Source organism: Melopsittacus undulatus, chromosome 9 (assembly GCF_012275295.1).
Source record: "Melopsittacus undulatus isolate bMelUnd1 chromosome 9, bMelUnd1.mat.Z, whole genome shotgun sequence".
In the NCBI taxonomy this organism is placed as follows: domain Eukaryota; kingdom Metazoa; phylum Chordata; class Aves; order Psittaciformes; family Psittaculidae; genus Melopsittacus; species Melopsittacus undulatus.
Window position 1 is genome coordinate 28,824,852 of NC_047535.1, and position 12,750 is coordinate 28,837,601.

The 12,750-nt window shown below is 43.4% G+C and overlaps 1 protein-coding gene across 1 annotated transcript in view; it reads right to left on the reverse strand.

Moving 5' to 3' along the window:
- Positions 1–1,189: 1,189 nt before the first annotated feature.
- Positions 1,190–12,750, reverse strand: part of ADAMTS9 (ADAM metallopeptidase with thrombospondin type 1 motif 9) — an 82,308-nt gene continuing 70,747 nt past the window's right edge. Inside the window, 9 exon segments of the mRNA XM_034065862.1 lie at positions 1,190–3,852; positions 3,972–4,066; positions 6,105–6,209; positions 7,822–7,913; positions 9,367–9,500; positions 9,595–9,689; positions 9,849–9,943; positions 10,175–10,307; positions 12,159–12,353. Of these exon segments, the coding sequence (XP_033921753.1) occupies positions 3,977–4,066; positions 6,105–6,209; positions 7,822–7,913; positions 9,367–9,500; positions 9,595–9,689; positions 9,849–9,943; positions 10,175–10,307; positions 12,159–12,353 (939 nt within the window). The 3' untranslated portion in view covers positions 1,190–3,852; positions 3,972–3,976.

Genomic DNA, 12,750 nt, shown 5'->3' on the forward strand with positions numbered 1-12,750 from the left:
TCCTGATATAAGACTAATTCCTTGTGTTTCCAGCAGTCTTCATCAAATGCATTTTATTTTTCCATAGAGGAAATAATGCCCATTGTTGAGGCAGAAGGGAACATTGAAGAGACGAAGCAATCACAGTCTCTGGACCAATTAGTCCTGCTAGGCTGTGCAATGAGGCTGAAGAAGAGCATTGTAATTTTCATAGAATAACTGGATCAAAGCATCAAAAGTATTAAAATGACCCTTTCATTATACAGCGCTGGAAGGTTAAGTATGATTCAGACTCCCTGTTGGCTTAATTCCACAGCAGCCCACATTTTAAATCCTTGTAATCATTTGTTCAGGATAAATGATAGAAAAGAAAGACACCTTTTAGATGTTTAAACTAAGAAATCAAGCTTTTCAAATACCACCTGTTCTGTTTTCTACATCTGACTGTTTCAGACAGCATGAGAAAGGTGTCCTCTCTCCTTTTGGACTGAAAATAATGGAAGCTGAAAAAGGCTGGAGCTGCTAGCAGTAAGAGATCTGCTGCCTTTTCTGAAGCAAAGCATAAGGAACATACAAGGGAGGACATAAAAATGCAGCTTCTTCACTCTTACCTGCAGCCTCTGGGGCAGAAGCAATGTAAGACTGCTGTAGATTGCCACTTGGTTGCTGTCCACATTTGGTCCCCACATTTGCTTTCTCTCAACCCAAATTTCTTCTACCCAATTTTTCTTGGAGATTTGATACTTTTTTCTTTTTTTTTTTTTTTCTTTTTTCAAACTTAGAAAAGTTGATTATTTTTGCAGATTTCTTTAAATAGCACTGCCAGCAGTGTGGACCAGGTGCAGCATCCCAGCTCATCCTTCAAAAACATTTGGCTCCCTTATTGTCGCATGGAAAGGGATGTCCCTGGTGAATGGATGGCAGCACCAGTCAGTCACCAGCTGCATGGGGCACCTCTGAGATATGCTTGTGTATGTTTTGTACCTCAGATCATCCCTCTTGTAGAAGAAATTGTTAAGCATCAGTCTATCCAACTGGCAGGACACAAGTGGATGACTGGGATCATTCTCCAAGATGCTACACAGACCCCAATGTGGGTTTGGGGTATGTCTCCATGTAAACAACATTATTTTCCTCCCTTATCCCTTTTGTGTGGGACAATGAAACAAGGAACCCAAAGCTTAGAAATAAACACCAGCACAGAAAGAAATGTTTACCATTCAATGTATTATTCCCTTGTGTACAAAGTATTTTGCGTCTATAATAGCACACATGTATTGAAATATGATGGCAAATGCAGAAAGACCATACAGACATGTCTTATGGGTCTTTTCATTTCCTTTTGAGTATAAGCAGAAAGAAAAGAAACACTGTACAGGAAAGTGCTTGCAAAAAATACCCCAGTTCGTAGAAAAATAATGACATTGATATAAAACCCCCAGAGTTGTTTCTTGAACAAGAAATACCTAATGTCCTCAAAGTCTGTTCCTATTTAACAAAGCCGTTTAATGAACCATAGGATCAGTGCTCTATAATTTTTTTTTCCCTTGTAGTTTATTTAATATTCTTTTAGGTTTCACTTGCTCCGTTAATAGCTGCTATGAAACTATATGGTAGAAATGAATGCGTACAGGTTAAAATAGTATCTCTTTTTATAAATAGCCATTCACTTCATTAGAGAAAATATAAGCCTGTACTTTCTAAGCACCACTGTTTCTTTCTAAAGTTCATAGTGCAATTTTCCTTTTTCCCCTACAGAAGTTATACATAAGCAATTATCATTTTAAAACAAATCACTTTTCCATTACTACTCCTTCCCCCTTTCCCTTTTTGCCTCTTTCTCTTTCCCTTTTCGCCTTTCTCATTCCCTTTTCCCCTTTTCTTTCATCAGGTCTGTAGCTGCTGGACTGTAACACAGCCCTACTTGCCTGCGAGATGTCTCCCAGCTGACATGGGTGTGTCGATGCTCAACTGTCAGGCTGGCTGACAGGTTTCACTCTGAAGGCTGAACACAGCCCAGTGCACATGAGGTATGAATTCAGGGATCAGATCATTTATCCCTATTTATCCAACAGTTTTGTAACAGACTGATTACACATCCTTTGGGGAGCTCTGTGAAAGACTCACACAAAATCCTGAGGTTGCATTTGTTAACTGTTTGCATCCAAAATTGAAAGAATTATCTGAAGTAGCAGATAAGCATCTTAATTTTTCCAAACTGCTGGCAATTTTGTGCTGAAAAGCTTCCTTTCCTTGTACTTTGTGTTCCTGGCTGCCCCAACAGAGAAGGCGAAGAGGCAGCATCTTCCTATCACTAAGTAAAATTGTGGAGAAAGATATAAGGGACATAGTCATAGACTACAAAAATAATCTGGTCACATCACCCCCGTTCAATGTGCTATGAAGCTCTGCACAAAGGCGGCGTGCCATCAGCGGTGGGCTATGTACAGGCAGCAACTATTGCACAGCCGCATTCGGTGCCTATGGGAGATGGCTCCTCAATTTTTATATATATATACATATATATAACAAAGCCAATACTAAAGGTCTGGTTGTACTTAGGGTGGCAAACAGACAAAGAGCACAGATGCCTTGCCAGAAAGATCCAAAGCAATACAGAAGTAGGCGTAAAGCAGCTTGTTTTTGAAGGGGGGGCAGAGTTATCTGTAAGTACAGAGTGATCTTGTTGAAATACGGCTGAAGCTTCCCTTTGCAGATGGTCTGTGAGTGAGTAGGAAGCTGGGGAAATGCTGCAGGTGCCTGCAATGGAGTCCCCTGGCCAAGAGGAAGGGGTGGCTTGGCTGGGCTTGCTGTCCCACATCCCCTGCAGTCCACACTGGCCCCAGGGGAGATAACACTGCAGGGATGCTTTCAGCTTCCTGTTAGGATTTTGTGACAACATCCATAAGAACCCGCATCACTTCTCAGCACACAACCCAGGGAAACATATGGGCTGATCAGCCTCTCTGGGATGAGTTAATACCCCACTTCCAGATGGAGCAGGAAGCACAGTGGCACATGCAATTAGGAGACAAAGATATGGTTTTTAAAAAGCAAGTTCTCTTCAGAGCCCTATGAAGAGGAGGCTTGAGCTGAAGATCCATCTGCAGGAATTTTCCTAAACCTGGGATACATCTTCATTTAGAATCATAGAATCATAGAATAGTTAGGGTTGGAAAGGACCTGAAGATCAATTTATTTGAACCTGACAATTTTTCTGCTTTCTTCCCTTTTTCACTGATAAAGGCACTGGATTAACTAAAACTACAGAGCATTAATAAATACCATGTTAGCACCAAACCAGTGCTTTTAGCACTGGCCACAGAGGTCATGTGAAATTCAAAACATACCTAAAAGATAAAGATTGCTAATGCAACTAGCACTGTATTCATTGTCATGTTTTCCTCGAGTGCTGTCAGCCTAATCCCTAAAAATAAAATTTAAGCACATCTTGTCTATTTTCCTTAACATAAAGACAGATTGAAATGCCAAAAATAACCCTATGCAGATTGTGTAGCACCGTAGAGGGCAAAAGCAGCCCATAACTGAAGGAAAATTACTGATTGAAAGTAAACAACTGAATACAGTGACAATAAAGTATCACTTGTCATAATGCTACATATAATGTAGAGTACGCAAAATGCAGTGGTTTGACTGCAGGATTTAACAATAAAAAATAAAAATAGGAAAAGCAGCCTTAATATAATGATTTTACGTACAAAAATATTAAATCAAAATAAATAATTCCAAACATAAATATTAACCTGTACATTAAGAATATGCGATCTATATACATACATAAACATAAAAAAGTGGAAGGCAGAGGTATTGCATCACTATCCTTCATTCATCTCATCTCCACTTGCAGACAAGCTGGAAAATACAGACAAGGTGCACATTAAAGTCAGACCATCATCTTCTGAAGCCGTATCTGCTCCTTTAGGATATTTTGGGAATGATTTCCCTTCACGCAGAAGCAGCAGGGAACTCACCATGGCTATAACACCTGAACATCAAGGCCTGTTCCAGACGATGGAGTACACTTCCCACAGTAACCGCCACATTTTCCTACTACTTTGGTGCCATCCTGCAGGCAAAATCAGAAATAACATCTCAGGTAAGGGCTCAGGAACATCATGCTGTGGAAGGGCTGCGTCTGGGTTATTCTAGTCAGGGTTTTTAATAGAAAATGCCTTGAAAGGAAAACAAATTATTTCTAAATCAGTCTATGAAATCAATGTTATATTTAAATATATGCAAATGTAATTCTCTTTAGTTCTACCAGGTCAGATGGTGAAAACAAATAAGAAAGGGTAGTTTTGATCTATTACATTGAAAGATGCCCAAGGAGAAGACCATTTGGAGGGGTATCTCAGGGGTATCTGCTCTCTCCAAACTGCCCCACAGTGAATAATTGTAATGAGTGGAAAACTCAGTTCATGCAAAACCACATCTAGACAATAACAGCTTCTCAGCTGTCCCGAGCATGTGAAGGGTACAGGAAAGGTATTTGCAGGTGATACTGAGAAACATCCATTTGGAAGGAAAAGGTCTGGAGCTGTGGCTGCAGTGACCAGAAGGAGAGCAATGAGCTGAGGTTCTGCCACTTGCTAAGGTGCTGTCCTTCCTCAGTTCTGCATTTCCAAAGCCAGAAAAGACAAAGGAAAATGCGGAGTGGTCCTGGGGTTAGCCTAGTGTCCAGGAGAACTCAGCAAGAATGATGCAACTCTGGTCTTGAGTCAGGAGATTAACATCTCCATCTGACCTTCCTCATCCCACCTCTGCAGAGTCTTTCTCCTCTTGGTCATTACGATGGACAGACAGTCCTTGAGGGGAACTCAGCCCTCAATTACCAGAAAATTGGACCTAAGTGCAGGACAAGCTTGTACAAAGCATTTATTTTTAAACGAGCTCCATCCTGCCCTTGACACTATTGATCTGTGATTACAGCAGGCTGCTATCATCTCTGCTCATGATGCCCGACTGTCTTCTGATCCTGCAGGCAATTACACCCTTGGAACAGCACTTGACAGATGCCAGTGGGTGATGGAGGTAAGAGTTGTCTCCTTGACCCTTATTCTTTAAAGTTTGTTTTCATTCTGTTAGCTGTGGTGGTGTCTGCTCTCCACAACCCCCAAGTCGGCTGCATCTTCTTTCTGAGAGGGAGAATAGCAAAGCACTTGCCAGAACTAAGCTACCAGGTACATGCTGGTCCTACCTGCACTGGGGGATGATATTCTGCAATGTGGTTGGACCAGTAGCATTTAACTCTCCTTTAAGAGCACCAGCACTGATGAGGCTCATGGAGCTCCCCAGAGCCAGGGATACCAATAGTACTACAGAAGAGGATATTTTGCAAATTGCTTTCTATGAAATGGTTACGGTGACATCTGTAAGTTTGGAGAGCTTTAACAGGGGCAGTTGGGATGACTCATATGAAGTAACAGCCAAAAAAGCAATCCTGAGTTTCTCGAGTTTCAGAACATGACACAGAAGCAACAGTATGTGATGGCACACAGTGATGGGGGTGTTAACAGGCAGGCAAATTAAGACATACAAGTTCAGATTTGGGTGTAGGGTGATTCTGAAGATCTGCCTGTTGTATCCAGAGACCAAAGGTTAGCAAAGCTACAGGTAGATGCAGGGGACAGTGCCCTGCAATGCAGCTGTGAGGATTCAAGTCTCTCCCAAGCAGATAAACCCATCCCAGCGGAACAATCCATGTCCTCCTCACTTTATTAGCAACCTTTTGGGAACAATTCCTAAAGAGGTCACTCACCTGGCACACAGACCATCCGCAGCAAGCCAATCTCTGCTCTACAGCCTGACGACACATGTCCTGCCTGCTGTGTGATATACAGCCTGTGCTGGACATCTCAGACAACTAATTAAGGATATGGCTACCCCACAACACTCATGGTTAAGCAGGCTCACTAATTAATTGCAACAACTCACATCAAGTTAAACCCACTAGCTCCCCCTCTCCCCAAGCAATTACAAGCAACAATTTAATGTCAGATGCTATTCTTTTGTTAGTATCTACTTGGAAGATGTTACCATGAAACACAACATGGCAATTAAAAGCCTTATGAGCAGGTATAACCATAGGTAAAATTACAACTCACTGGGGATTTCTGGATTTCCGACACCGCATAATTCCCTTGTGAGAGCCACTTTGCTCTTCCCGTTAAGGACAGGCCTGTCCCGTACAGGTCTATGCTGAAGCGACCCTAAAAAGCAAGCAGACGAGCCTGGTTAGCCCAAAACACCATGCTTTGGCCTCCCGTGGCTTGCCATAGTGTCACTTTTCCAACAGGATCTTGCCAGCGATGTTTTAAATGTCTTCCATTGCTCTGACAGTGATTAGCACACATCGTTTGAATCACAGCATGTCTCGGGTTAGAAATATCCTCCTTGGTGGCTGCAGGAAAGGAGGGGTTTTATCTTGGGTTTTCACTGCTTTTTCGCGGTTTGCCGGCTGAGGGCATTCTTGGCTTTTCCATGGCAAACTGAGGAGCATGACGTGCTCCGACAGCTGCTGGGAAAGGTACCCCAGGGATGCGCTGCAGCCGCTCTCACTGCTCCCTCCTCAACTGGAGAGGGCACACTTGTCCGTGTTTTCCTTATTTTACACTGGGCTTCCCCTCTGGACTTCGGTAAAATCAAAACTCTTTCAATTGCTTATTTCTTAAAAGTGTCCTTCACTTTATTCCATCCCATCTCCAAATCCCCAGAATGATGGAAATCTAAGGGCTACGCCTTCATCCAACACCCAGCCCCCCAGCCTCGCCCTTAGCCGCATGGCACACCCCAGCCCTGCTTGTTTTGGGACCCAAGGAGGGATCATTTGGACACATCCTCAGGCTGACCCACAACCCAGCATGGCTGCATGGTACCAGATAGTCGTTAGCTCTGCTCCTTGCAGTTGCTGCCTTGGGAATGCTGATTTTCTATGAGGATCAAACTGTCTGGGTCAGGTAGATGGATATTAACATTCATGAGCCTTCCTGAGGTAGGAAGTCAATCCCTAAGCTGCTGAGCTATGCAGAAAAGCGTCAGCTCTGAAAATAGGGAGGGAAGGAGATGGAGAGGTTTGCCCTCTACCCTGTGTTCCAGTGACTCCTTGATTAATGCTCTTTGCAAATATGGTCCACCCAACTGCCTGAACTATCCAAACACAGAATCCTACAATAATTAGGGCTGGAAAGGACCTTAACATCATCTAGTTCCAACCCCTTATCATCCAACCTTATCATCGTCCAGCTCCACAAAAGCTAATTTTGCTGGGGACAGGGAGCAATCCACCTATAGCAAAGTGTTAGTCAGTCTCCTGAAGACTTTGAAGAAAGCGTATTTTTTTCCAGGCAAATGGGCTTGGATATCCTACATCACCTCCTAGAGCTTCCAAGGAGGTAACTTAGCCTGTGCCCAGCTCCATACCTTTATGGCCAGCACCTCATGGTGCTGGGACAGGCTGGATTTGCCCTGATGCACAGGAAATGTTCAAAGCCAGGTTGGACTGGGCATTGAGCAACCTGGTCTAGTGGAAGGTCTCCCTGCCATTGGAGCTAGGTGATCTTTACGGTCCCTTCCAACCCAAACCCTTTTCTCCTTTACTGTTGACTGAGGCCCAGGGGAATGTCACTTAGCCAGTCCCAGCAGTGGCCTGATAATGACCTGACATTTTCCCTCATGGAAAATGGAAGGTGCTTCCTTCATGGACAAAATGAAGCTGAGAATGTGACGCTCACCAAGATTGGGCTAATGTGATCAGCAGTAATTAATAGAGGGCCTGAACATAACAAATGTCACCAACTGCTATGAAATGCTATTGTGAAATACCTGCGGGCACTTGGCTGCACTGTAGCAGTCCCCAGCAGTGGCATAAGGAACAGGTCGTCCATCATGTGTCCGTGCAAACTGTAAATCAGTCGCTGTGGAGAATAGTTGGTGAATAACATGGAAAGAAAGATGCAAGGGGAGAGACAATACAAGTGTAAATATGCTCTTTGCTAAAGTTTATATTCACTAAAGCCGGTTTCACACATTAATCTTAAGACTGCTGGATTTTTTATATTAAATCCCTCTATTCATCCCACATGTGACTCCCAGGATGTGAGCATTGACTTTAACAAGACACTTAAACATTCAAACTTTACAGTTCAGTTTAAGAACATTGGTGATTTAGGGCCTAGCTATAAATAAGAACAAAACTCAAACCCATGACTTGGGTTTTATTTCTCCATCAGAAAATTCCCCACTTCCAAGAAAACCATGGAACCTCCTAAATCTCCCTTTTTAAACAAAGGCAAACAACTACTTCAGTGCTCTCCTGGCTGCCTCAGCACAGGGGTCGGAGTTTCAAAGGGAATTGGGGTATTTTGCTCTGGAGGGATGTGGAGTAATCAAGACTCATTTAGATGGGGATGTGAGATAGCTCCTGCCTGACAGAGGTAGGTGCCCAGCTCCTTTTGAAATTCAAAGGAAGCTGGTATCAAATTTCCCAAGGGTGGTTCTTTTGAGCTCTTTACCTAGGAGCTTTTACAGACTATTAGTAGCTTTTTACAGACTCATAGACTGGGAGGTCTCACGGCTTGAAAATTAAGTGATAAAAAAAACCCCTTATCAGATAAAGAGTCATTTTACAAGGAAGGATTTTTGATTCACTGAAAAACATCTCTGCTAGATGCTGAATGAACCCCCAACAATATGTTGTACTTTTAAATCATTTGATGGAAACTGAGAGTATCCCTGGAGTCAGTGGGACTGAAACCATGACCCTGTGGGATGCTGCAGGCTCCCAGCTCCCATGAATGATAAGATAGACAGGGTATCACTTATACTGCACAGCTACATTCCCCTCTGCCCCTGCAAATCCAGGGCCTCAGCTCCATCACTCTCCACACAAGTTATTTCCCCATCATCTGGCTCTATCAAGAGCTTCATCTACCCTGACCCAAAGGGACCAGCATCCTGACCCCAGAGGAGTCCCCTGCACTGGGATTTCCTGTCACACACATGTGTTAAATGAGGTTAAGCCTTCTGAGTCCCATCTGAAAATAGAAGACCAAGTGAAATAAAGTACTTAAAAAGCCCCATACACTGGCCTGCCAGAAGCATGCAAATATTCATTCTGCACAGCAGATGTACCAGCAACTGTTTTAATGTCTTTCCATATTATGGAGAATTAGTATGAGCATCTCTAAGGTACTCAATTGCAATCTCTAAGCTTAAAGCAGCAAACAAGTGACCAAGTTTCAAAGCAGTGTTTAACAGGAGAACTCAGGAATGTTGCTCACTACAGTACTACTACTTGCTTCTAGGTACAGCTACATTTGTGTAAAATAAACATATTGTTTTTAATGGCAAGGCCCTGTTTTTACTCACTTATTATTTGCATAGTGTTCAGGTCCAGCCTTACTTTGCTGAAGGTGGAAAACCCAGCTGCTGTGTAATCTTTCCTACACTGGCAGTCTTCTCGTCTGCTCCCGTTATACGGACATTCAGTCGGGTTATGCAATCTAAATCAAAAGAAAACCCTTTCTACTCATGACCGGAAAATATTGCCATGGAAAATAAAACCACTGTGAAGCTCAGGATTAAGGGATTTCCTACCTGTATCCATACACTTCTGAAAAATTCTCTGCATCCCCATTTACAAGGGTCACATACTCCTTGGGGCTGTCAGTCTGCATCCCAGAGCAATACACCTGAGAAAGAGAAGCCAGAGTTTTGTCAAGCATCCTGTGCAAAGGGATGGGCAAGAAAATCAAAGGTAGAAAATCCAAGAGCAGAAGTGAAAAGCACACACAGGGTCCTCTTGCATCTTAGGGAAATGCATTAACTATCAATCTGTTGCTGAAATGCACCTTTAATGTCTTCCCTTTGACTTGAAGGAAATATTCACCATCTTCAATGACACCTTTGAGATCTTTAATGTCCTTGCAACTCCTTGGTAATTCACCTGAAACAAAACAGAAACACTTGTAGTCACTGAGCAACTGTACATCAACATTTGTTTTGTAACACTCTGTGGCAACAGAAGCACCAAAACACCTTGTTTATCTTATAAGAGGCTTCCCTGAAGTGCCCTAGTGCTTAGCTGGATGGCTCCCAGTGCTTGGAAATGCTGCGTATCTCTAGTTTGAGCGGAAAAGATGTTGAAGCCACGAGAAAGGCAAATCTGCAGACTTACAGTCATGGACGTTGTGGCATGTCCTCCTCTCTTCAGGTTTCAGATCCGCATGGCACAGGCTGCTGAGCTGATCATCATTTGTCAAGCACTGCACTGAGCGGTGCATGACTCCAACTCCACAGGTGACAGAGCACTGCAAGACAGAGATTCATGCTTTATCTCCAGGGTTTCTGGGCTTCAGAAGTACAGGCACAGACTGTTTCCCTTGTACCAAGAGACAGCAGCAAAGCCCCTGATCCTGCAAAGTATTCAAACCCAGACTTAATTTTAATCAAACGAGCCATCCTCTTGATTATTAATCACCTCATTATTATCATCATTAATTGTTTCAAGAAAATGACTGTACTTTGTTTAGCACTTGCACACTTTACTGGATGAGGCATTTGGTTAATGTGAACCATGTGCTCATGAAATTGTTTATATTTCACATTAGGAAGGTCATACAAGGGAGAAATGTTCACCAGAAGGCCTGAATGGTAGAAATCCTCTCCTGGTGGCTGGGAGGCATTGCTTGGGTCACTGACAGGGCCCTCAGAATAAACACAATGTGGGTTGGTACTTTCTATCCATGTTGCACCAAAAAACCCACAGCCTCCAAACCCTCTCTCCCCTCATCCTCTGGAAAAATCTGTGCAAACAGTAAAAATCTGACATCCTCAAACAGCCCAAATCAAGGGCAATTTTTATGCTGAAACTGCACGAGTTACTGGAGTTACAGAGCAGCAGCTTGTCTGAGTTGGCTGCTGCTACGCATGGGCTATGGGAGTTTGGAGCATCTTGCTCCACCTCCACAGCTTATTCTTTCAAGTACTGGAGAACTGAAAATCAGCTGTTTCTACAGGTACCAGGTTAGGCCGCCAAGATACCAAATGATGCTGCTTGTCTATTGAGAAATGATTAGGCTAAAGGAGAACACCATAAAGGAGAAGGTCTTTAATGGCTCATGGTATTCACAGCTTGTCATTTGTTCTTCATTAGGGCCAGATCCATAAAACTTAACTAAGGAGTTGAGCAGGACTCTCTTTGCCCATCAAAGGTGATGGTATTTTACATTAAATCCCTTTGAAAATCAGAGATGAGAAGGGTCGTGGCATCTGGTAGTCACTGGGATGTTCAGCAGCCCAAAGTGAGGAGAAAGGTCTGGCTTTCTCTTTGCAATGAACTTGTATTAATGAGTTGGACATTTTACACTGAAATTCTGGGGGAAAATACCAATTAATTGAGGCTGAGCTCTTTGCTGTAACTCCTCTGCATTGACTTTCAGGGATGATCTGAAGCTTCCTGTGGAACAGGAGCAACTTAGGTTTCAAATGGCTCTGCCATTTACTGTGACAATTTCCACTACGTTTTGGTTGATTTGACCCTTGTTGCTTTGTAAAGGTTTGACAAATTCCTACAAATGCCGGAGCTGGGTTAATAAATCAAATTTATGGGAGGAACACCACATTTCAAAGGATGTCAGGAGCCCAAGAAGTGAAAAGTTATCACCTTAACTAAAACCTGATCTTGTAGTTCAGGCCCCCAAAAGAGGCTCAACACAAATAACTTTAGCAGAAAGGCTAAGTTCTTTCCCCTGCCCTGTTCCAGCATTTATAAGGAGGAGGTCATGTGGAGGGGGAAGAAAGTAAAATCCTTTTAAGGCTCAAATTACCAGCATTTTGGTCTATAGGTGGTTCCCAAGTCTTGCTCATACACATGGACAAGATCAACCCTAGTTACCAGCTATCCATCAATCCTTCCAGCACCATACTTTCAAAACACTGATTCTACTTGTAGCTGCTGGGACTCCCCCATATGATGGGGTTCAGTCTGGAGCACAGAGCACTACACACACCGGGCTGTTGCTGCACGAGAGTATTCATTACATTCATTTATGCAGGTTTTAAGCATTTCCCCACCAAACTTTCAGACCATGTCTCCTGGTGTAAGGAAAAAAAGTTTGTTCCAATGATTTCGGTTATAAAAAGAAGTTTGCCAAACTCACGCTTCCCCAGTTGCCAACACGCCAGGATGCTGAGACAGGGCACTCCCCGAGGTAGCAGGGCTGGATGTTGGGTGGCTGCGTGCCAGGACAGTTGACTGTGTTCTGGTAACCGTACTCATAGTGGTCCTTTCCGGTGTAAATCTCGCTGCAGGACACGAGGCGTTGCTTGTATCCTTTCCCACATGTAACAGAGCACTACGAGCAGAGGAACTGCCTGTTAGCACCGCATGCTTTAGGAAGGCTGCCCAAAATGGCAAGGAAAAGCAGGCTTGACAGCTTGAGGGATCATTAGTAACTATTTAAGCCAGCCATGAATACTGTGAGTGGCTACAAGTGGACTAGTGCCTGACACTGAGCACACTGTTCCTTCCTGTGACACCCCTACAGCTTCTCCAGGACTCCCTACTCCAGGTTGGCTCCTGGGCACATGGAATCTCTCCCTAAGGGTAAAGAAAGATGCACAAGATCCTTGGGAACTCAGAAGTGCTTCTGTTATTTGGGATTACTTTCTTTTTTTCTTTCCCCTTTTTTGCTTTGGTTTGGGTTTTCCATGGGATGCACAAAGGAAGAAAACAGTCAAGACTGACCCTGA